Source organism: Magnolia sinica, chromosome 5, assembly GCF_029962835.1.
Source record: "Magnolia sinica isolate HGM2019 chromosome 5, MsV1, whole genome shotgun sequence".
Lineage (NCBI taxonomy): Eukaryota > Viridiplantae > Streptophyta > Magnoliopsida > Magnoliales > Magnoliaceae > Magnolia > Magnolia sinica.
This window is the reverse complement of record NC_080577.1, coordinates 106667244-106693575: the sequence shown is the minus strand read 5'-3', so window position 1 is coordinate 106693575 and position 26332 is coordinate 106667244. Positions and strand designations below refer to the sequence as shown.

General features: G+C 39.3%; 1 protein-coding gene across 4 annotated transcripts in view; it reads left to right on the top strand.

The window, feature by feature from the left end:
- The window catches only part of LOC131246597 (uncharacterized), a 59681-nt gene that overhangs the window by 19704 nt on the left and 13645 nt on the right, over window positions 1-26332 (top strand). For all 4 annotated transcript variants that reach the window (XM_058246861.1, XM_058246862.1, XM_058246864.1 and 1 more), the window contains one exon: window positions 9045-9224. In XM_058246861.1, coding sequence (XP_058102844.1) covers window positions 9045-9224 — 180 coding nt within the window. The remainder of the gene's footprint in view (window positions 1-9044; window positions 9225-26332) is intronic.

The following is a 26332-nucleotide window of genomic DNA, read 5'->3' as shown; positions in this document are numbered from 1 at the left end:
AGGACTTCTGGAGCCATCTTTTATGCATTTGGGAAGCTAAGGAATGGTTGTCTGGGAGGCAACTTCAAGAACTGCCATATTTTTTTATTTTTTATTTTATCAAGATGTCTTGTCTCCCCTTTGGGAGATCGTTTGAGTAACTTGAAATATCAGAGGAAAAAGTTGGTTCAACCTAAGACAAGATGTATGGTCGAGTATTTGTTTGTTGTCTTGTCCTCACCCGGTCGGCAGTTTGATGCAGAATTCATTGAGTGTTGGAATGGAAACTGGGTAAACCAAGGTTACGTGGCTTGCAAATCGTTGGGTAAGCCAAGTTTACCTGGATCGCAGGTCATTCCAGTATGTGGTACCGGAATGGGCATGTAGTATGCTCCTTCTCTAGTATGTTACAGGGAAGGATCATGTTGGTCGCTTTGGTAAATCACTAAGTATTGCAACATAGTTTCGTATATGAAGTGGTACTATAATTTATATATAATGAATGCCATTATTATGGATCCTTCATGCATAGTTCTATATCAATATATGCATGCTATTGCATAAATCAAGCTATAAATATCTACTTTCTAGATATAAATTTAGATCACAACATGATCAACATGAGTATAGAATCATAATTTCAGGTCGATAAAAATAGCAATCAGGATCATGAGTGACCCATGATTTGGATCGCGTGCTTTGGAATTGAACATAGGGGTAAACTTGTTGTGAAATCAATTTGCTGCAGGGAAAGAGATCGTTATAGCTGTTGTGTGGATGTCAATATTTTGTGGAACGATTGTCTTGAGGGGGATATGTTTAGAGGATCCTTTTGGAAGTTCCTGCCTGTTTTACATTCATCTAATCTTTCTGTAATGGGCTCTTGTCAAATGCATGTAATGTTTCGAATCTTAATTATTACTCCCATGTGGTGATTGGTTTGCATCCATGGCTAGTGGACAACATAAGAGCTTTAGTTTGAGCAGTCCACCTCTGGCCATCCAGATCACATTAGCTGGACATATATGCCTGTGTGAGAAAGCAGGCAGGAAGCAGCAATGGTCTTCTTCCAGGTGCGTTATCCATTATGAGGAACCATTAGCATGTGGACGTATGGAAAGGAAGCTTTCATTGGCTCTTCTCTTCTCATAGTGTATGTGAGATGGATGGATGAGATCGACTACTCCCAAAAGCATGACATTTTTGTTCCTGCATGTATTATACGGTACATGTGGCATATATGTATGATGATCTGAACCATTTTTCATTGGAGCCTACTATGAAAGGTCATAGCAGCTAATCATAACGATCAAACAAATCCTAAAAATTTAAAAATGGTGTACAAAAAGCATTGGCAATAATAGTTAGTTTCCAGGTGGTTTCCAGTTTGAAAGTTAATATTTTCAAAAGCGAGATTTTAGGGGTTGGCATTTCAAGAGAAAAAGTGTGGGCTTTTGCGGAAGTATTTGGGTACAGGGAAGTTTCTTTTCCAACAACGTACTTGGGGCTACTGTTATGCATAGGAAGACTTGTGGGATGGGGTGATTGAGAGATGTGAAAGAAAGATTTCAAAATGGTAGTCGAGGTACTTATCTATGGGTGGGAGGATGGTAATGATTAAATCATCTATGTCAAATATTCCAGTCTATTTTATGTCTATTTTCAAATGCCTAAAATATATTTTGAACACATTGGAGAGACGAAGAAGGGATTTTTTATGAGGAGGGTCTGGGGAGAAACACAAGTTTCATCTAATGAAGTGGGATGAAGTCTGTAAACCAACAGTTCAAGGACGAGCAGGGATCTTGAAGTTAGAAGAGATGAATTTAGCTCTTTTAGGGAAATGGGTATGGTGGTTTGGGGTGGAGGGAAAAGCCACAAGGAGGAAGGTAATAGCAAAAAAATACAGGGTAGACGAAGGTGGGTGGTGGACGAAGGATTCATCCTTGTATCGATGTTCTTACCTTTGGAAGTCAGTGACATCCCTAAAAGAGAGAGTGTGGAGGGAATAGGCTTTCATTTGGGGCATGAGAATAAAACTATATTTTGGGAGGATAGGTGGGTGGGAGATGTGAGGTTGGGTGAGAGGTTCCCATCTTTAGCTAGGGTAGCAAGGGTAGAAGGGGAGGTGATGAGTAATTGTTTTTCAATTAGAGGGGAGGAGGTTACATGGAACCCTATCTTTAGGAGGAATATTTCGGATTGGGAGTTTGAAGAGATGGTTCTTTTGCTTGAGATGTTATCAAAGATTTCCCTACTTTTATTAGAAGTGGATTCTTTGAGATTGTGTAAGTCGAAGATAGGTTCTTTCTCAGTGAGATCCTATTATCGGTTGTTGTGCTCGGGTGAGGATCATTCTGACATTACGGCAACAACATCCCTTTGGTTGGCTACTAGGCAGAAACAAAGTGCTAACAATAGACAACCTTTGTAAGCGAAACATGTATCTCCCAAACGTTTGCTTAATCTGCTTCAAAGATGTGGAATCTGCAAATCATCTATTCATCCATTATGTATTTGCTAGGGAGGTTTGGAATCTTCTTCTACAAATTTTCGGAGTTCTTTGGGTGTTCTCGAAGACAATTGACGAGTTTCTCATAGCCTGGCACGGAAGGGGATAGGGAAAGAAAGGAAAAGGTAACGACGTTTAAGTTTATTAGCGACTTTATGGGCTTTATGGTTGGAAAGGAACCAACGCTGCTTCAGCAACAAAATGAGTGTGTTGGTGCAAGTTTTCAATAGGGCAGTTCTTAATATTAAGGATTGGGTGGAAGCTTCGATTTTTAAATCTTCTTTTCCTTTCCATTTGGGGGAGTTCCTTGGGTGGGGTTGTTTTTTTATTTTATTTTATTTTATTTGTATATTTGTATATTTGTATAGCTGTCTCCTTTGGCTTCGGCCTTTTTAATATATCATCATCGTTAAGAAAAAAGCATTGTTAATATTCTGGTAATTTTGTCTAGGCATTTCTTACATGGTAGGAGTTTTTCCTGTCACTGTTTTTTTTTGGTCATTGGCCCATATAAGGGCCATATAAGGAATGAATGGTTTGGATCATCATAAACATATGATTGGAAAGGAACTAGCGCTGCTTCAACAACAAAATGAGTGGGTTGGTGCAAGTTTTCAATAGGGCAGTTCTTAATATCAAGGATTGGGTGGAAGCTTAGATTTTTAAATCTTCTCTTCCTTTCCATTTGAGAGAGTTCTGTTGGGTAGGGTTGTATTTTTCTGTATTTTTGTATATTTGTATAGCCGTCTCCTTTGGCTTTGGCCTTTTTAATATATCATCATCGTTCAAAAAAAAAGCAGCAGCATTGGCATATATTCTAGTGATTTTGTCTAGGCATTTACATGGTAGGAGTTTTTCCTGTCATTGTTATTTTGGTCATTGGCCCATATAAGAGCCATATAATGAATGAATGGTTTGGATCATCATAAACACATGCATAATAGGGAATATAAGTGAAGGCTCTAAGACCCCCCCACCAGGATTAGTGGATCTCATCTCATTTTGAAAATATTTTAGACATTTTTGTACATTTTATTTCATCATTACCATCTCTACTTGGCAAAGTCTTTCGTTTTTTGAAAGAGAAATAATTTTATTAAAGCAAAAGATCGAAAAGTACAATATATATTAAAATAAATGCAAAAGTATGGGGAAATGGAGTCACATCCCTTCTTGGGCCATGCCTTCTCCCCTTTAGACACAATGTAATTTCCATCTTACAATCCTTGAACAGGGAAGTCCCCATAGCCTAGAAGACAATTCTCCCTTTTGCATGTAAAAAAGAAACTTCTGCTCTATGAAAAAAAATCCTCAGTTGATACTCTTAGGTATCATGAGGGTCTGATATGAAAACTCTGGGGGAATTAGAAAATTCCCCATATTGATCGACTTATTGTAGATGTCATGTGTACATCGTGATATCAATGTTAATATCGTAAAATATCATCCAGTCACCTTTGAAAAGCTCCCTTGTATTGTTGATACTTGTGATGCTAATTGACAATACTAGGATAGTGCGTCTTCCCTTGTAAAATCCAAGCTATCGAATACCCATCCCCCAAAACAAAACAAAACAAAAATCAAGTTTCTCTCTCTTTTTCTTCTTCTTCTTCTTCTTCTTCTTCTTCTTCTTTTTTTTATTTTTTATTATTATTATTTTTTTTGTGATTACAGTTAGTTTTGTCTAACTCTTTTGTTTTAGAGTCGGTAAAAACAAATCATTAATCCATAATTATGATCGCATGCAAAATCATGGATTATATGCTCTGATTTTTAATTTGGGTAAAATGGAATAATGTAGGGAAAATATGAAAAATATTCCATTTTCACTCATTTAAATTGCAGCTAGGGTGTCAAAAAATCATAGGGGACTACTTGTTGTTTGGTCTATGGATTGGCAACAAAATTTTGAATTTTTGCCAATATTTTTTTTATAAAGATAATTTGTGAAAAATATTCTTAACTAAAAATAGCAAAAAATAACTAAAAATTCATTTATTTGTAAACAGTATGGCGATCAACCAAGTATGCTGGTTTGTGTATCTGTTATTAACCAGTTTTGTTCCTTTTTAAATTTATTTTTTTTTGAATACAATTGTTTTTATAAAAATCACTACAAATTATTTTAAAATGATGTTTTTTTTATTATAAAGAAAATGCACTCTAATACAGATTTAGTGTTACTAATAAATAGTACTGTTTGTGTTTTGGTACTTCTATTGTATGATTTATGCATTCTATGAACTCTTTTTGGATATCATTGCATTACTTTTGTCAGCCGACGCGATAGCGTAGGACTCTAGACAAGGGAAAGTTATCCATTTTTTTTTTCTTGTAATATTATGAGTTCTAGGTGCGTAATCATGTGTCTTTTAATATTCCCTGAAATTTCATTGAAAAATTCCATAAATTTTCCAAAAATTTCCTTAAATTGCGATACATGTTACATGTGATATTGCATGATGTTTCCATATCCCAAGGGTGTGATACATTCATCGATACCAATCTGGAAAACAACAATCGCTATAGATGTTTCATATAAACAAGGCCTCAGCCAAATATACAAGGGAACCCGGAGCAAAAAATAGCTCCAAAGCAAGAGACAAAAAGGAACTATGTAGAACCCCCCCTCCCCAAAGGCACTGCACTCGGATATCTATGCTTCCACCCCTCCAAGTTTGAATAAGGAAGAAACCGATTTGATCATAAACCACTGAACTCCAAAGCCGTCATATATTCCTCCAAATAATGGAGGAGAAATCATGGTGAATAAGAAGGCGATTGATGGATTTCCTTGCCTTCTTGTGGAGTGCCTTCTTGTGGAGTCCAAATACATTTTTTAATTGTCATTTTTAAAAAAATTATTATAAATATTTGGAGTTGGTTAATGGTCTGATTTTTTCTTTAGAGGTGAACCACCCAAGTGCAATGACTCTTTACGACCCTAGTACATGCCAAATGTATGCCATCGGATTATTCGACTCTCCCTGTTCACCTCACTTGATAGCCATGTGAAAAGATTGGACAGAGAAAGAACTATTTTTTTTTTTTTTTTAAATTAAATTAAATTCCATTGCCAACTATCTGTTTGCCTCAAAATGGGGATACAACTTTGTACCCTCTCCTTAAATCTTACAAACTCCTCAATCTCCCCATACACTACCGTTCTTTGGAAACAAGTCCATCTAGTTCCCTCCCCTTGTCTATTAAAGCAATTATAGATAAAAGATCCTTTATCTGATGCTATTCCGTACAAGCTACCAAAGTCAAAGTCTTTGCTTAATAGTCTAATTCCGCACCACTAATCTTCCCATGATCTTATCTGTGCCCCCTTCCCTAGCACGTATGATACACCTTTATATAACTCCTGCATGTCTTCCATTTCTGCCTTCCAAACTTTCGATGCCTTGTACCAAGTTGATTCCTTGGTGAACCATCCTTCCCCATGGTTCTAAATGTCTGTATTGGTCAACGTATTGGCCCGGAGGAAAAATGATACGATATGGCGTCATGTAATGGTATCGGGGCCGTATTGGCCCATATCGGTCAGCATTTTTTATTTATTTATTTATTTATTTTTGCATTTTGGACATGCATATGATGGGTGTATCGGACCATTCTTTGATGAGAATGTTGTCTGTCAATTAAATGGGCCCTAACTGAACACAAATCAAGCATGATTTGGTGAACTAGGGCCCATTACATTGAAATACAACAAAAAGAAGATGAAAATATCAAAAAGAAAGTGAAGGTTTACTCTTCTTTCAAAATTCTCCCATAATGGTCCACTTCGCTTCGATTTGTTGAATCCCATTCAAATCATTTGTTTTGATCCCAAAATAGGTCTAGATCTAGCCTAAAATGAGTTGTTAAGCTTATTCCATGGTTTAAATGAAAAAAAGAAAGAAGAGGAGACGAGTGAAAAAAAAATTTCAAAATTGGGCTTCTATGGGCATATCGGGATACGCCCTGTATTGGTCGATATGGGCCAATACAAACTGATACGGGTCAATTTTTTCATGTTGGGTTGATACGGCCCCGTATTGTGTATCGTCTTGTGCCAATATGGATACGATATGGCTGTACTGGCCGATACAATAATGATATTTTTATCTACACCCTCCCCTCCTTATATATAGTATTAATCCCCCATTACTTGCTTCCATGGGGAATTTTCCTCATTGCCAAATCTCCATCACCTTCCATACACTTTTATGTCATGAAGTCTTTGTCGTAGTGTATTTTTGTTAAATCCTGATTGACATTTCATTGTATCAAGGTTTATAGGGTCATGTTTGACACTTGCATCCATGTCCAAGTTAAATAGCCTAGAGATGTTCTCTCCTGTTGTGCTATGTAACCTTTTCTCCTTGGTGTCTTTTCCTTTTCAATTTCTGATATTTTAAGAATACAAAATAAATTCTCTGAACCACTGTTTAGGTTTCTTTTAAGAAAACAATCTGGTAGAGGCAATAATTCAAAATAATTGATATAGTTGAAATGCTAGCATTTGTTAAAATAGCATCTTAGTTTATAGCGTTAGCATTTGTTCGTTCTTTCTAAGGAAAATAGAGTGCTCACTATAGATAATTTGCAAAGAAGAGCGGTGGTGATCCCCAATTGTTGTGTCATGTGTATGGGGGATGCAGAGTCGATGAATCACCTGTTCATTTACTGCTTGTTTGTTCGGATGGTTTTGGACATATTTCTTGTTGTTTACAACACTTTTGGGATGTCGGGGTCATCGACGCTCTCTTCCTTGCGTGGCATGGGGGAGGAGTAGGGAGCAAAGAAAGGGTGGTATGGAGGTTCGTTTGTTGGCGGTAATGTGGGCCTTTGTTGGGGGGGTGGACAATTGTAACTTCTTGGACAATCCTGGGTTGTTGGCAGATGTTTTTAAACTAGATGCTTTAGAGTGGGCTAATTGTCTTATTACCTCCAAGCACAGTAATTGGTTAGAGATTTCCTGGCCTTTGTTGCATGTCGTCTTTTGGCATTTTTTCAATAAAAGTTGCGTAACCTTTCGGGAAAAACAAAAAATCTTAGTTTTCATTTCTAAGGTGGTCTGCTATAAATTTTAAACATATCCAGTTGACTGGCATAACTTTTGAGAGCATCATTTTGCCGTTTGATTGATTTAAGTTTCTAAAATTTGTGATGCAGGCATTAATGTATGTAACCTATATATGGAGCCTTGTTGGTGAATACAAGGAAATGCATTCTGTTTTGCACTGTACTTGATATTTTGGGCTTCCTAGTTATAGCTACTTTTGATATTTGTTAGTTTTAGCATTCTTCCTATTCTTCTCCTTATCCTCCTGCTCCGTGTATAGGTAGTAAGTAATTCAGCACAAATCTAGAAAGCTGGTATTTTCAAATCTATGCAGGTAAACTTTCAATATAGTTTTCCTCATAAGACGAGGTCATTGAGTAACAAGATAAGTATCTGTACATCTTTTGACAAGTAATCTATCAACTGAACATTTGGAGACTTCATATATTACTCTTTGTTACTGGGGATTGAAAAATGCTTGTCAGTAAGAGTAATCGATGCATACATGAGTGCTAGATCTAAGCCTTGAAGGCACAGGTACAATTGATGATCCTGTATTCGAATTGGACCAAAACAGTCCCGAAGGACCTGGTCAACAGCCTGAGTTTTACAGCAGTGGAGGGTCACATTTGACTGCTAGAACAAAGTCTCCGAAGAAGAATTCAGGAGGCAGCAAAAGGGCTTGTGTGCTTAATGTTTAGAGGCCTGTCTGCAGAGCTGATGCTATGCTAACATCATCCTTCACTGTTTTCGGTGTTCTTCAGGTGAAAAAAGCTTCCATGTGGTGTGATTATAGACTCTCGTATGGGTTGATTCGCATTTAACGATGAGTCCAATTCTAATTGGACTCCAGACACTTGTCATAGGGATTTAGTTGTGGTTATTTCCTTTTCTGTTCTGGAGTCCTAGTTAGGAGTTATTATGGCTCATCTGTGGTGGAGATTAAAGGGTGTTTAGGTTTGGTTTAAGGTGATGTATAGGTCCTGTTATTGGCTCTATATGGAGGATGGTTGTTGTTTTCTTTCTTGAGATTAAAACCAGTGGACGTTTCGGGTTTGGGATTATTTGAACCCTTTTGTTTATGGAGTTGAAGATTTCTTTCTTTGTATTCAATCATATGTGTGATTTGGTATGTCATAAACAACTTATTTCATTTGATAGCTTGAATTTCATGTTTAATTTCTGGAAATTGTGTATGGATTCTTGAAATCTGTCCTAGTTTCTGGAATTTGGGCTTTATTACTGATTTTATGTGATTAAATACTGCAATAGTTAGTGTTGCGAACAGTAACAGGCCTAATGATGCTTTTGTATGGGAACGCTGCAATGAATTGACTGTTAATCCCTTGATCGGCTGCATCATTGAGTATTTTATATTGTTTTAAACGAAGATAACTGCTCTTTATTAATTTTAATGAATGCTTGCTGCAGTAACCCTTTTATGTTACACTATTGCCATATTAAGGTTGGGATTTGAATGCTCTTATGGCCCTATACCAGATGTAGGTTAAAGAATGCTGAAAACAGTCATTCATCACATCCAAATGAATCTAGAGAGCATGATCCAGAAGAGAACCATACAGCCACTGCTGATTCTTGCTCCGGGGTTGCAGATGAGCAGGTTTGTATCAGTAACAAAGAAAGAACTTTGGACTTGAAGGGTGGAGAGCTTCAGGAAAGGTATTTAGTGCTTGTATTATTTGAGCTGTAGTTTATTTCCAGTGTTTTGATGATGAACTACTAGTTTTATTACTGAAGTTTGCTCTTTATTGTGTGAAATTCTATTTTTTGGGTAGGGACCAATGTTGTCAAATGGCATAAATAGCAGAGAATGATTTGATGATAATAATGTGAAGAAAAGAGGAGAAGATTGAGAGAGAGGAGGAGAGTTTGGGAAAAAGATGTTGTGTTTGGCTTACTTGCCCTAACACACAAGCATTCTCTACACTCCCCCTCAAGTTGGAGCATAGATGTTGAACATGCCCAACTTGTCACGAATACGATGAAAAATATCTCGACTCAAGGACTTTGTAAGAGCATCAGCAAGTTGATCCCTATATCGAACAAAAGGAGTGACGATTTCCTTAGAAGCTACTTTCTCCCGAATAAAGTGATAGTCGACCTCAATATGCTTGGTTCGCTCATGGAAATCTGGGTTACGAGCAATATAGATGGCCGCTTGGTTGTCACAGTGAAGAGGAATAGGATCCGAAGGAGGATAGCCAAGTTCTTCAAGAAAGTTGCGAAGTCACACGAGCTCACACGTCGCATAAGCTATAACACGATATTCTGCTTTAGCTGAGGACTGGGCAACAACCGGTTGTTTTTTGCTATTCCATGTTATAAGATTGCCACCTAGGAAGGTACAGAAGCCGGATGTAGAGCGGCGATCATAAGTACCACCTGCACAATCAGCATCGGAATAGCCAGAAAGATGAAGATGACCATGCAACTGAAAGCGGAGGCCAAGACCCGGGGCTGATTTTAGATACCGAAGTATGCGATAAACAGCCGTGAGATGGGAAGTACGGGGAGCTTGCATGAATTGGCTAACACCGCCCACCGCAAATGAGAGATCTGGGCGAGTAATAGTCAGGTAAATAAGCCGGCCTACAAGATGTCGATTCATTCCGGGATCAGTAAGGAGAGCGCCATCATTTGCTTGAAGCTTTTGTGAAGTATCCATGGGAGTAGTAGCAGGCTTACATCCTAACATGCCGGTCTCCATGAGAAGATCGAGTGCATATTTTCGTTGTGACAAGACCAATGTGGATGATGAGCGACCAACTTCAATTCCGATGAAGTAGCGAAGATGACCAAGATCCTTGATCTCAAACTTGGTCTTCAAAATTCTTTGACCTCCCTCATTCCAACAAAATCACTACCGGACAGAACAATATCATCCACATAAACAATGAGAATCATGATGCCTGTCGATCGACGACATATAAAGATAATGATTGGTATGATTACGAACAAAGCCGAATTCCAAGAGAACCTGACTGAATTTTTCGTACCATGCGTGGGGATTGTTTGAGTCCATAAAGAGCCTTCTTTAACCGACATACAAGTGTAGGGTTGTGAGAAGCAACCTAGCAAGGAGGTTGATGCATATAAACTTCCTCTACAAGGTCTCCATGGAGAAATGCATTCTTAACATCGAGTTGAAACAAGGGCCACGATAAATTAACGGCCAAGGAGATCACAACGCGAATCGAATTAAGCTTAGCCATCAGAGAGAATGTCTCGAAGTAATCCATACCATGAGTCTGTGTGTAACCCTTAGCAACAAGATGTGCTTTATAGCGATCAATGAAGCCGTTTGGAATAAACTTGATCGTATAAACCCATTGACATTCAACAGGTTTATGACCTGAAGGAAGTGGCACAAAGTCTTAAGTATGATTTTTCTCAAGAGCAGACATTTCGTCTATTATCGCCTTCGTCCAGTCAGGACTTTGAAGAGCATGTGAGAGAGACTGAGGAATAGTCTATGATGAAAGGGAAGCTGCAAATGACTGAAAAGACAGTGAAAGATGATCATATGAAATGAAATTACTAATGGGGTGTTGAGTACAAGATCGTGACCCTTTGCGCAAGGCAATGGGGAGATCTAAACTCGAGGTAGGAGAGTCACCTGAGGCAACATCTAAAGTGAGCGGAAGAGTGGATGACTGAGCGTGTGAAGATTTGACGATGATACACCCGCAGAGGCTTAGGCTCACCCAAATCACCAACAGGATGTTGAATGGAGGGGAGAGGAGTTTTCCTATGATCACTGGTGGAAAGAAGAAGATGATAAGAGTCATACTCCTCCTGACTCGCAAGAGGATCACAAAGGGATCGACCTGGAGCTGAGAAAAAAGAAATATCCTCAAAAAAGGTTACATCAGCAGAGACATATTTCTTCCGAGTCAACGGGTCAAAACATTTATACCCTTTCCGACTCCGAGTATTCCCTAGAAAGACACATTTAATTGCCCTGGGGCTAAGTTTATCATTACTTCCATCCAAAATTTGAACAAAGCATGTGCAACCAAAAACTTTATGTGGTAGAGGAAATGGATTATCATGATGATACAATATAGTAAATGAAGATTTGTAAGATAGGATACGTAAGGGTATACGATTAACAAGAAAAGTAGCAGTTAGAAGAGCATCACCCCAAAAATGTTTAGATAAATGCATACCAAGTAGAAGGATGCGAGCAACTTCAAGAAGATGATGATTCTTTCATTATGCAATACCATTTTGTTGAGGTGTGCAAGCACACGACGTCCTAGACAAAATACCATGTTCTTGCAAGAAGGACAGAAAGGCAGTCGACATGTATTCCCCCCTATTATCAGAATGGAGGGTTTTGATGGAACCAGTGTTTGAGTTATCGGCGAGAAATCGATAATATCGCCGATATTATCGGTGTCGCCAGACCTGCGATACCGAAACCCCAATATTTCGTTTCTCTTCTAGATGTCGCCGATATTTTCGATATTATCGGCGATATTTTCGGATCACTGGCAAAATAGGCAAAACAAATGCCGTGTTTTCGGCGACATTAGGCGACGACCCTCTTATTCGGAAAAAAAATATATAGAAGAAGAAGAAGAAGAAGAAGAAGAAGAAGCTCTCTTACCTTTTTACTCAAGATCTACCCAAGGAGTGGCCTTCGGCTGAATTTGGTTGTCCAATCGTGGTCAACAACGCCGGATCTTTCACAAGAACGAAAAACCTAAAATCCCCTTTTTTCTTCGAATGGAATAGCTTTGAAAGGAAACTGGATTCTACCTAGGCTTACGGGGATTTGATTTGGGATTTGAAAAAATATCAGAATTTGGGGAGAGATTTTTGGGAGCTTTAACAAAAACCCATCGAAATCGCCATCGTCGGGGTCGGTTCATCAAAAAAAGGGAAGTGGAATGGGTGGTGTACACACAGTAGCTGTATAGCTGCTGTAGGTACGTGGCGTGCGCAGACGAGCACTAACGCTCCTCGAGCTCCGAGTTTACGAACGGTTCAAAGGAGATTAAAGTTACGTGGGCCCCACAGTGATGTATTTATTATATCTACACCGTTCATCTATTTTTAGAGATTATTTTAGGGCATTATCCAGAAAATGAATCATATCCAAAGATCATGTGGACCACACCACAAATAGCAGCGGAGATAATGATTTTCACCATTAAACAATTCGTTGGGCCACCATAACGTTTTGTAGGCCCCACCATGATGTATGTATTGTATCCTTACCGTCCATCTATTTTTCGAGACAATTTTAGAGTATGAGATCAAAAATGAGGTATATCCCAATCTCAAGTGGACCACATGACAGGAATAACGTGGACCATTAAAAACCTTTTGGGACCTATAAAAGTATTGGATGAAGCTAATATTTGATTTTTGCCCTCATCTAGGTCTGCAGATTGAATATCAAATAAATAGTACAGTGGGCCATAGGAGGATTTTAACGGTGGATATCCAATCATTATTGTTTTCATGTGGTGTGGTTCATTAGAGATTTGGATCTGACACATTCTTTATCTTTGTACACTAAAATGATATCTTCCAATAGTTGGATGGTGTAGATACGAAACATAAACCATGGTGGGCCAGATAACAGCTACATGTCACTACGGTGGCAAGTCTTGCCGCTCAACCTGTCGTACCTGAGCCGCGTCCCTACCGACTCGAGTACATATGTGTTTGCGTACGAGTAAATTATGTGGGGTCCACCATGATTTACATATTTTATCCACTCCGTCCATCCATTTTAAACAAATAATTTGAGGGCTTTAGCTCAAAAACCAATTATATCCAAATCTCAAGTGGACCTCACCACGGAAACAATGTGAATTGAAATTATAACATCTAAAATTCCATGAGGTCTAAGAAAATCTGGATCAATATATTATTTGTGTTTTTCCTTCATCCATGTCTTTGTGACCTTATGGACAGGTTAGATGACAAATAAACATCACTGTAGGCCCTACCAAGGTTTCAACTGTGAAAATCATTACTACCAATGTTTCATGTGGTGTGGTCCACTTGAGCTTTGGACATGCTTCAAATTTCGAAACAACTATTAAAATGAGCTGAAAAAATGGATGGTCAGCGTGGATAACCCGTGCACATTCATAGTGGGCCACAGTATTACTCTCAACGGCCACGAGATCTGAACAATGATTACGAGTCACCTTGTCATTCTATATAGGGATGAAATGTGGCCATAAATGTGTATTTTTTTTAAATGCATTTACTTTTACATGTCTTAATTATTATAAGCTTACATTTGTATTACATAAACTCATTTTGGTTATTATTTGAGTGATTTCTTACGACAACGCGTGCCTTTTGGCCCCCATTAAATGGAAACTTCTTATTTAATGCATTCTTTTTGTAATTTTTTCAATCCTAAATATGTAAATATGTGTATTTAGACATGTCATGAAGTTTCACTGAAAAATTCCACCATTTTCTCCATGTTTCCCCCTTTTTCCCTGTATTTCCAGTTATCGGCGATATTATCGGCGATAACGATATTATATCTTTATCTCTAGCCAGCGAAACTTGTAGCGATACCGACAACTCGAACACTGGATGGAACATTGAAATTGAGTGCACATTTCATGATAAAACACTTTAAGCTCATCAAGCACTTCACTTTTAGATTTCAAAAGATAAATCCAGGTCATGCATGAATAATCATCAATAAAAGTAACAGAATATCTAAATCCAAAAGTGAATGTAACCGAAGCTGGTCCCTAGACATCCGAGTGAACCAGAACAAAAGGTTGAGATTTCCTCCCAGAAGAGCTAGGAGGAAACGTAGCACGATGATGTTTAAACAATTCACAAATATCACAGCATAACGGTTTAGTGATAGATAAGGAGGGAAACAAAATTCTCAATCTAGCTATTGATGGGTGGCCCAAGCGACAGTGCCACCGAGTCATGGACTCTCGATCTAGAGAAAGGGTACTAGAAGCTCGAGAAGATAAATGCCTCCTCCCTCATGTCCCCCACCAATCACTCTCTTCGTCTGTAGGTCCTGAAACAAATAATAAAGAGGAAAGAAGGTAATGGAGCAATTTAATGATTTAGTAAGAGAGCTAACAGACAATAAGTTTAATGGAAAACGAGGCACATGCAAGACTGAGGACAGAGACAAGGAAGAAGAAAGAGGGATGGAACCAATCCTAGAGATGAGAGTTTGGGTTCCATCTGCGACTGTGACATACTGAGTGTGAGGAGAATGAGAATAAGAGAAAGAATTGAAACTTACCAGTCACATGGGAGGAAGCTCCAGAGTCTATGACCCAGGAGGTAGGAGAGGATGACGCAAGAAGAGCAGTACCTGACTGGGTCGAAGCTGCGTGAATGGCTCAGGACTATCACGAATGTGAAGCCGCATAAGAGCATCATATGCAGCCCAAGAAATGATAAGAGACTCCTCTGAAGTAGATTGCTCAACTGTCGGGGTGGAAGACTGTCTCAGGAGCAACTGTGGATGCAACAGAAGTAGCGACATACGTAGGACGACCATGTATCTGCTAGCAATAATCAACGATGTGATTAGTTCCACCGCAATGTGAACAAATGCGGGAACCATCACGTCCTCGTCTACGTCCACCATGACCACGAAGACTACGACTGCCACGACTGCGATCTCCCTCGCATCCTCTACCACGACCACCAAAACCAAAAATGTGCCCTGAACTCAAGAATGGTACCCGAAGGCCAAGAGAGGACTGATCGCTAGCAAGATGTGCCGAACACTCGGGTGGCACAAATGAATGAGAAGGAAGAGTAGAGACGGTAGCACGCTGACACATGGCATAGATTATCATCAATGGGGGAAGATGATCCTGCATAACAACCTGATCTTGAACATGAAGATAATTAGAATTCAACCCAGCTAGGAACTGCATGCTACGAGTATCATCCCGTTGCTTATGGGCATGTTTATGATCCTCTTTACATTTGGAAGGAAGAGACTGATACATATCCAGCTCATCCCACATACCCCGAAGCGTTGAATAATAATCTTTTAATGATCTAGAGTTTTGTTGGAACCGACCAATTTCTTGAATAAGCTGGAATACCCGTGAAAAATTCTGAGATTCCGAGAACATATTATGAAGCGCATCTCAAATGCCTTTAGCTAAGGATAAAAACATCACTGAGTGGCTAATCGAGGAATCTATACTATTTAACAACTATGCAATAACTTGATAATTATCCTTTGTCCAAGACTTGTAGCTAACATCTGTAGAGCTTGAGGGATCATCCAAAATATATGACAACTTCTCACGGGCTCGTAAGAACACTTTTACAGATTGTGCCCATTGAAGATAGTTGTCACCATTCAACTTAGTGGAGGTAATTTGTAAGGGGTTGGATTCAAGAGACCCTACGCCAAGAGATGAGGGCCCTTTGTCAGCCATAGGAGAGTCTAAGAGAGATAAACCTATGCCAAGAGAGGCCCGATTTGAGGTAGACCGAAGAAAAACGGAAGATGAGCCCGATTTTCGAATTTCTCTATTTCGCCCAAAAAGCCATGAAAGGAGGTCCAAAAAATTCTGAAAAAATTATGTCAATTTTCTAAAATCAAGATCTATCAAACCTCTAAACTTTTAGCTCAAACGGAGTCCATGTGTTCGTACAATGCTGATGTCAGTCGTACGGCTGTTGACACCAGTAAGGTGACGTGTCGCCTCTCAATTGGATGCGAAATGCCTGGATCTATGCTCTGATACCAAGTAGGGAATGATTTGATGATAATAATGTGAAGAAAAGAGGAGAAGATTGAGAGAGGAGGAGGAGAGTTTGGGAAAGATGTTGTGTTTGGCTTACTTGCCCTAACACACAATATTTTATTATAATAGAGCATATAGTACACCGCAAGAGAAGAGGAAAGTGTGCACATGCACTTACACTAAAAGGGCCACTACTAACCACATATACAATACACTAGCATTCTTTATATAAATGATCATGTGCGACCCAGGGGCCTGTGCGCATATGCAATTGCATAATCACATGCTGTTGCACAGCCCCCTGAACTTTTTTCCTTTTTGAAAAAATAAAATCTGGAAAAAAATGAAAAAAATGTAAAAATACTACCAGTGCAAGGAATTGTATTTTATTGTTTTATTAGCAATTTCAATAATTTTTTGTTATAATTAGTACATCTACTAGATTATTAGACTATTGACAGGTCAACTAGAGACTGAGAACCTTGATTCTTGAAACTTAAAAGAGTGAGATAAGAGTAAGTAGGAGATCTAAAGATAGAATGAGAGTTTTAGAGTATGGATTTATTAATTTTTATTATTATTATTATTTTCGGTGGTTGGCTATGCGGTTGCATACTTCTCTGTGCAACTGCATAACAGCCAATGGTCCAAAAACTGCATATGCCACGATGGAATATGCGGTTCATCCTCCCAAAATGGCGTACGCGACCAATGATATTTTTTTCCCCATATCTATTTGATTTCATCATGTAATGTTACATCTAGCAATAAAATTTCATTTTGTTGCGACTTCTACTATTATTTTTAAAGGCATAAGATTTTGAATCAAAATATTTCCTAGAAGGAACCATTGAAGCTGTGATTTCTGCAATTCACTGGAGCTGGAAGGAAAGATATTCGCACTTTAGAAGTCCTATAAATTCTTTCCTTAAACCATACTAGAAAAAGAATATATATATTCATGCCTTCCCTATGGATGGCATTTAGATCATAACCTGTCAACCACCAACCTGACAATTGTGCAACCACATGTCCTTGGCTTGAGCAATACTATTCTCAATTTTTATTTTTTTAAAAAAAATTCTGTACAAATGGGTCCCATAATCAATGATCCAGACCATTGATCTGATGGCACCACCTTGGATAGGCAATGGTCCAAAAATCTCTCTGGTGGAATGATCTTAACTCGTCAATCACTGGCTAGCAATGGACGGCTAAAGATAGAATAAAATGATATCCTCATTCAACACAAAAGGCTATAGGTTGGATGTCTAGGATCTTTTAATCTGGAGACTTTTGGCATCCTCCATCCATGGTAGGGCATGTTAGATCAACAGTTTGGATCACAGCCAACATTGGGCCTCACATATATGAACTCAGGGCATGAGGATACTATACATATCATTTAGCCAAGGTTCATATAATTCCTCCCTGACTGTAATATGTACCTCAAACAGCAGTCTAATTTTGCTCAGATGTGATTCACATGTTTGCATTGCTGTTAGGTTGCTACTAGCTTTGTTTTTCTGTACCAAAAGCATCTCTTTTTTTGTTTGCCTGTTTATGTACAATTTTCGGTTATTATAATGGGATGGACTGTGGAGAGTAAAGTGGTTTACTTCATCCAGAAGACTTACCTTCAGTTGTATTTTGCAAGTGAAAGTTGCTCTCTGTGTGAGCATCACCATTTTGCAGTTGCATCTTTTGAATGTATTGCGTGTGTTTCCACGCGTCTTCTTACATTTATAAATTACATGAATATACTTTGAATATACTTGCATCAATTCAATTAGACAACGCATAGATTAGAACCCCATACAAAGAAAATCTATTATGTGCACTTTTTTTTGTAATGTTTTGATTTGTAAGTATGTATCAACCACTAAAATTTCATTGAAAAATTCGACCAATTTCCAATGTTTCCAAGAAAAACGATACATTACACAATACAACCGATATATCCCATGCGATAACCGATACGTATCCATATCCCAAGGGTGCGATACATATCGCGATACCAATATTTCGAACACTGGTGGAAGGCCAACATATAGTTGACAATGCACTAGGAGCACATGAATGTGTTGATGAAAGTAACGAAAGAGGTTTGAAGGTGGTGGTGTGCAAATTCGACATGGAAAAAGCCTATGACCATGTGGATTGAGATTTTCTCGACTACATGTTTGGAAGTTTGGGATGTGGTGTCAAATGGAGAGCCTGGATCTCTGCATGTATTCAATTGGCTAGATTTTCGATATTGGTTAATGGATCCCTGAATGGATTCTTTTCATCTTCTAGAGGATTGAGACAAGGGGATCCATTGTCACCCTATTTGTTCGTGGTGGTTGTGAAAGCTTCAAGCAAAATGATTGGTAAGGATGTAGAGGTGTGTCTCATAAGAGGTTTTAGCATAGAAAATTCAGATTTCCAAATTACTCATCTTTAGTATGCGGATGATACTCTTTTGTTGTGTGTGTTATTGTGGGTTGGTATCTCAAGGGAAGAGGTAAAGCTCTTTTGCAAATATATTCGAGTGTGGGGAAGGTCCCTTTCCATCTACGTATTTGGGTCTCCCGTTCTATCTAGGTAACTGGCAAAACTTCTTTTGGATAAAGTGGTTAAAGGATTTCAAAGAAAACTATCTCAATGGAGGAGTAAGCATTTATCATTGGGAGGTAGGTTGAATTTTGATAAAGTAGGTAATGTTGAATCTTTCGACTTATTTTATGTCACTTTTCGAATGTCTGAAATTGGTGTTGGATAAATTGGAAAAAAATTACAAGGGACTTTCTGTGGCAAGGAACGAAGGATGGACAGAGGTTCCACCTTATGAAGTGAATTTAGAATTGTTAGTAAAGTGGGTTTGGAGGTTTGGGGTGGGAGATAGTAGTTTATGGAGGGAGGTGGTGAGTAGGAAATATAGGGTTGAAGAGGGGGGATGGTGGATCTGGGCTTTGTTGTTATATAGATCCTTCTTTATGTGGAAGTCCATGGCATCAATAAAAAGAAGGGTATGGGAAGGGATAGGTTTCTTATTAGGAAATGGTCAAGTAATAAGGTTTTAGGAGGATGTTTGGGTGGGGGATCAAAAGTTGAGCAAGGTCTTTCGTAGGTTAGCTAGGGTATCGGTAAAGTCAAATTTATGGGTGGAAAGTTGTTTTAGTATGCAAGGTGAGGAAGTTAATTGGTCCCCATCATGTAGGAGGAATTTGGATGATGTCGAGTTTGAGGAGTTCATCAATTTGCAAAAGCTACTCTTCAAGGTTCATCTGGTGCTAAGCGAATCGTATTCATTGATTTGGAAGAAAGAGAAATCCAAGAAATTCTTAGTAAGCTATTTTTTTAGGATGCTTAGTGGAGCTAGGAGCGGTGAAGGAATCAATCCATCAGCTTATGTTTGGCAGTATGGTGCCCGCCAAAGGTTATAGCTTTGGCATGGCTAGTGGATCGAAACAAATTTCTAACGGTGCACAATCTTCGTAATCGAAAGATGATTCTCCCAAAATTTTGCTTAATGTGTATGCAAGATGAGGAATCGGTAGATCATTTATTTATTCACCATGCTTTCGCAAGAGCTATTTGGGAAGGTTTTTTCAAGTTGTTCGAAATAGCTTGGGCCTCGCCATGTTCTATTGCGCATTTTTGCTTCATGTGGCACGGTAGAGATTATGGGAAAAAGGTAGAAAATAGTGTGGCAGCTTTGTTTGCTCGCAGGAATTTGGTTCTTATGGTTAGAAAGAAATAATCGATGTTTCAGGAATCAGTCAGGGCGAAAGTGTTTAATAGGGCTAAATGTTATGTTATGGAATGAGCAATTGCTTCAAAGGTGGTTGATCATTTCCTTGGTGATTGGCCAGAGCTGTAATTTTCTTTTATTTTGTGTACATTTGTAAATTTTGGCTTCCACCATTTGTTAATCAATTTAATGTTCGAAAAAAAAAAGCAAAAAAAGAAATCCATGTTAATGCATGAAACTCATGCATAGATATGGACTTCTACTTGTTTTTTGCTAACCTTGTTGGAAAAATTAAATGCAAACCATGGAGTTGTTTTGTGGTGTTCGTACAATCCACACAACATTGTAACCCATGTTGTTATATATAGGTCTTGGTCCTTCGCATGTTTTGAGGTTCGAAAGTAGTTTTCTCTTTTGGATATATTTCTTTTATTGCAAGTGTTACTAGCTGCGGTATATGCGGTCCAGTGGGGTCAAATAGTTGGAATATTCTTTCTTAAAGTTGCTTGGATGGTTTTGTATCCTATATGAAGGCAAAGGTGATACTATATGAGAAAATGAATGAATGTTTGGTTATTTGAATGAGTGCTTGTTTTTTTCCCCTGTGGCCTTGTTCTTTTTAACCTTTTCTTCTTGTTTAATAAGGGATTAGTTATCATAAGAAAAAAAAAAAAAAGTGTCTGGCTCGTTAAATGAGCTGGTAGAGACTATGTAGTGTGTGTGAGTGATCCTGGTTCAATTCCTAGTAGCGGCGAAGGAGATAGGAGCGGAAGTGATCCAGAAGGAGTCATTGAAGGAGGGTGAAATTTAGGAGTCGGACAAATGGGCGTGGAAGGTGGAGGAGAAAGGTGTTGCGTAGGTTAGGGTTAGTCCTCCAGACATCCTAAAGAGAACTCATCCTCAGTTCACGCATTCCTTGCTCGTCCTTACCAGGGAGGGGTTTACACTGAAAGAGATAAAGATCTGGTTTGAGGCTTGTTGTGTGCTAAAGGAGAGTGACTTCATCATCAAGCTGCTAGGAGATGTAGAGCTTTGAGTCTCCATTAGGTTGGATGCAAACCTAGACCAGATATATTGACAGGTTTTCTTTTCAACGATGGCCTAGTTAGGGGCAATACACAGGTGGGAGAAGAAGTCTTTCTTTGGAAAAGTCGAAGTATGGTATCTTTTGTATGGTATTTTGTTAGAACTTTGGGTTTTGAAGGTTTTCAAGGCTTTGGGCCCATGCTTGGGTGTGGTCATTCCCATAGATCCTGCAACTGAAAATAGGGAGGAAATTAGTGATGCCTGGATCTGCATCAAGAGGAGATAAATTTGGGAGGATCCAAAAATAATTGCAATTTGGGTAGGGGAGGAGAGGATCGAGGTGGGGTGATGAGGGAAATCTTTTGGGGAGTGCCGTGCAGATGGGGTGAGTGGTTGAAGAGAGATGGGGGTGGTTCGGTGGGGAGGGGCAACCATGGGAGGGATGAGAAAGAAGGAACACACATGGTTTGGGGGGAGTTTATGTGTCAATGTGTGTGTGTGTGTGTGTGTGTGTGTGAGAGAGAGAGAGAGAGAGAGAGAGAGAGAGAGGATTTTGCTCATATAGAGGTTGCTGGAGAGGGTCGGTGGGTGGGTGATGTGGTGGAATCTTAACCATCGAAGTGTCCCGATCATTCGTCTCTCGTCAGAAATGTCGACATCCGGAGTCAGGAAGTTCGGGTGGAGGCTCGGGATGAATGTCAAAGCGTTGCATAACAAATGGAAAGCTTGGAGAGGTGTCGGGTTCGCTTGGTTATCTCGATCCTCGCTTCGAGGGAGGCTTGGAGGCCCATGCCAACCCACAAGCGAGAGTTTTACATTAGCAACAGGCGCATGTCTGGGCTACATGTATCATACCTAGCAAATGTCTACCAAGTTGGGATTTTGAAAGGCTAGGGGATGAAACCACGCATGTGTTGGGGGAACCGAAGCATGTAACACTCGTTCCACTGTCGACACGAGGGAAAGTTCTTAACTAAGTTCAGCACGTGTCACACTTAAATTCTCACATGTGAGAGCTAAACTCGGACTTTACAGAGGGGGGAGGCCTTTTTTCAAAGAAGTAGGAGCCTTTGAAGCCAAAGCACTCTTTCATGATGCATCTATAGAATAAGGCCATTACACGGAGACATACGTAGAAAATATCTGAGGGGTCGAAGTTGGAGGAAATGCAAACTAGAAGGATGCTTCTTGCTTATGCCGAAGATGTCTCGGTGCGTTGTACCGGCCCCCATGTGGCATTTGAGTTTTTCTTTCCCTCTCATGAAGTGCCGGCTTGGAGAATTTTGATGATGCTTTGATGTAATACCCCTTACAGGTGGCGAGAGAAACACCGGATGAGATCAAAGAAGCCTCTTATCATTTCCTTTTGGCTGACGCATGCCACGTCAATGGCAAGGTTTCCTCAATGACATTGGATGAACAAGAATGGTACCGGGGCTTGCTAGAGCATGTGGGAAAATTTGTAGGGCTATCTTTTGGAGCAGGAGATTTTGATGTTCAAGCCCATACAATTTGTTGAGAAAAAGGCATGATAGAAATCGAAGAGAGAAAACCCTAAGGGGTGGAGAGAATTACTCAATTTGGAGTGCTCAATCAACTACGACTTTGTCTCTAAGATCAGTGGTGGGAAGCAGGGAAGGGGCTCTAGATTAGTTTCCCAATGAAGATACTTAGTTGGAATATCAGGAGGCTTAGAAGCCGGGGAAAAAAGGAATCAAGTTAGAGAGGTATGCAAAAAATATAAGGTACAAATTATCGCATTGTAAGAGACCAAGACTGAGGCCTTCGACGATAAAATTCTTAAATTCCTTGTGGGGTAGAAGGAACAAGTGGTGGTTTGCTTTGAATGCAGAAGGTTCTTCAGGAAGAATTGTAGTAGCCTGGAACAAGGATTTGTGGATTTGGAAAGACACATTTCTCATCTCGTTCTCAGTTTCTATTTTATTTAATGACGTGTCTACTGATTTTAGATGGTGCTTCACAGTAGTATATGGGCCATGTGTTCCAGCTCATAGAAGCTTCCAATGGGCAAGGCCAAATTTAGTCATCATTGGTGTGTTGGGGGTGACTCAACGTAATCAGATTCAAACACGAGAAGTCGAGTGGGAGTAGAATCACTAGAAATATGAAAGGCTTTGAGGAGTGGGCAAGTCAAAACAATATGGTTGACATTCTAATGGGAGGGGCAAACTTTACTAGGACCAGTGGGAGGGCTGATGCAGTCATGTCTAGATTGGGATAGATTTATGTTGTAAGTTGATTGGACAGATAATGGTTTCGTCATCGTGTCTCCTCCCCAAGTCCATTTTCAACCACCATACTATCTTGTTAGAGGTGGTGGAAGATAACTGGGGGCTTAAGCCTTTCCGGTTCAAACATATGTGGCTAGAAGTGGAAGGATTTGTTGAACTAATTAAAAATTGATGGCAATCTTTTACAATTACAGGGTCGGTTGGCTATCGATTATCTAAAAAAATGAGGCTACTTAAGGGCAAGTTGAACAAATGGAAGAGGGAGTTCTTAAGCAAAAGAAATGATGATGCGGAAAATGCGTTGAATGAAATACATAGGCTTTATATCAAGGAAGAGGGGGGAGGGCTATCCGAAGAAGAGCGGTAAAAATGTATTTTAATGCAAGCAACCTATTCAAAATGTCTGAAGGACGAAGAGATCATGGGGCGACAAAGATCAAAGGCATTATGGCTCAAAGAAGGCGGCAAAAACACACACTATTGCTAGAGCACATAAGAATCGGATTAGCAGTTTGATAGTTGATGGTCACATAATTGAAGAGAAGGAACAGATTTGTTCATCCATAGTGTATTACTATTTAAAGTTATTAACTGGCGAGGGGAGGAGGAGACCTTTGTTGGATAACTTGTCATTGCAATTTCTATCTCCAGTGGATCAGGATTCTCTTGAGAAGCCAGTCTAGGAAGAAGAAATCAAGATTTATTGATTCTTTGGGAAAAGATAAAGCCCCGGGCTTTGATGGTTATCTTATGGTTTTTTTTTTTTTTTTTATCAACTCTTCTGTGAGGTGATCAAAAGTTGTGTAGCAGAATTTGTGAAAGAGTTCTTCGAGACAGGACGGCTTGTAAGGGGGATGGGGGCCTCGTTCATTTCTATCATTCCCAAGAAAGGAGTCGTGACTCTTGAAGATTATCACCGAAACCCTTTTAAGTTCTTGGCTAAAAATTTTGCATCTGGATTCAGATGGGTGCTATCTTTGGTATTTCAAAGAATCGAGGAGCGCTTGTGGCAAATAGACAGATCTTAATGTATAAATTTGAGACACAGAGGGAAAAAAGGCGTGGTTTGCAAATTAGACAAAGAGAAGGCTTATGATCACATGAACTAGGGATTTCTTGAGTGCATGCTGAAAAGAATCGGATGTGGTGACAGATAGATCCTTTTGATGCGCCAATGCTTCTCTTCACCTTGTTTCTCTATTCTAGTTAATAGATAACCAAAATGTTTCTTTAATGCTTCAAGAGGCTTAAGGCAGGGGGGCTCGCTTTCTCCTTTTTTGTTAGTAGTGGTAGTGGAAGCATTACACAAAATGTTAGCGAAAGGATGAGAGGTGAGACTTATAGCTGGGTTCAAAGGAGTACAAGGAGGGAAAGGAATATCTCATTTACAATTTGTGGACGATACAATTCTCTTTTGTGTTGTAGAGATAACAATGGTGGATAACCTAAGGAAAATATTGGGATGCTATGAAGAGGTGTCAGGGTTAAAAATTAATGTGAGAAAAAGCGAGATGCTCGGCCTTAGGATGCCCACAGAAGCACAGATCTACGCGGATGTCTTTGGGTGTGGGGTTGGGGTTTTTCAGTCATCTTACTTGGGGCTTCCGTCATGCATAGGAAAATCGGTGAAGCATTTGTGGAGTAAGGTGATAGAAAGATTTGTAAGAAAGTTATCTAAGTGGAAGGGTCGACACTTGTAGCTAGCAGGTCGGATCACTCTTATTAAGGCGACACTCTCCAATCTCCCCCTCTACTTCACGTCTCTATATAAATGTCCGAAGACAGTTTTGGTTAGGCTAGAAAAATTGAGGCGCGACTTTCTATGGCCAGTGGCTGAGGAAAAGCATAATTCCATTTGCTCATGTGGAAAGAGTTTTGCAAACCATTATCAGATGGAGGTGCGAGTATTAGTGTTGGAAGATATGAATGTGGCACTCTTGGGCAAGTAGCTATGGAGATTTGGATCCAAAGCTGGCAAGATGTTGAGAGAAGTTATTGCATCCAAATATGGGGTCCAAGAGAGGGGATGGAAGGTCAAGAAGTCCTCACATTATCGAGCTTCAAGTATTTGGAGAGCCATTAATTCAGTTGCTCCTCTGTTCGAGCCTGGTGTGATTTTTTCTCTTGGGGCCAGGTTAATGCATATGGTTTTGGGAGAACTCATGGTGTGATGAAAGGCCTCTGGCAATGGACTTTCTATCCTTGGGAAGGCTTCCCCCATAAAGAATATGTTAGTTGCGGATTTCTATTCCCATTTGAATGGGGTTGGTGTATGATGCCCCTCATGTCGAAGAGCTTTAATAGATGAGGAGGCAGTAGGCTTAGTCCAACTCTTAGAGCGGCTTCATAATGTTCGTCCTCTTCTGGCTTTCAAAGATGATATGGTACGAAAGGTGTCACCTAATGGGAAATTCTCAATGAGATCTTTCTATAAGATGCTTGGAGAATCTTCAAATGCAACTATGCAAGTAGTCAAGATTTTTTTCACACTTTTTGGTTCTATAAGGCAACTCTTAAGTTGGCATATTTCGCTTGGTGAGTTGGTCAGAATCGAATAGTAACAATTGATAAATCTTCAAAAGAGGGCAATTATCCTTCCCAATATATGTCTGTTGTGTGTGTGCGAAGCAAAATCGATAAACCACATGTCTATCCATTGCTCTTTTGTGCAACCAGTGTTCGAAATATCGATATCGCCTTACATATCGCATCCTTGGGATACAAATATGTATTGGTTATCGCATGGGATATATCGTTTCTATCGGGTAATTTATTGCACTTTTTGGGAAACATGGGGAAACATTGGGGAAATGGTTGAATTTTTCAATGAAACTTCAGGGATTGTTAAAAAAGATCTTTACATACTTTTAAATCATAACATCTCAAAATAGATGTGCACATAATATGTTTCCTTCGTATATGGTCCTAAGCTATGCGCTGTCTGGCTGAACTAATGCAACTATATTCAAATTAAATGCACAAAATTTAGAGTGTAAGTGATAATTATTTCATCAAACACTC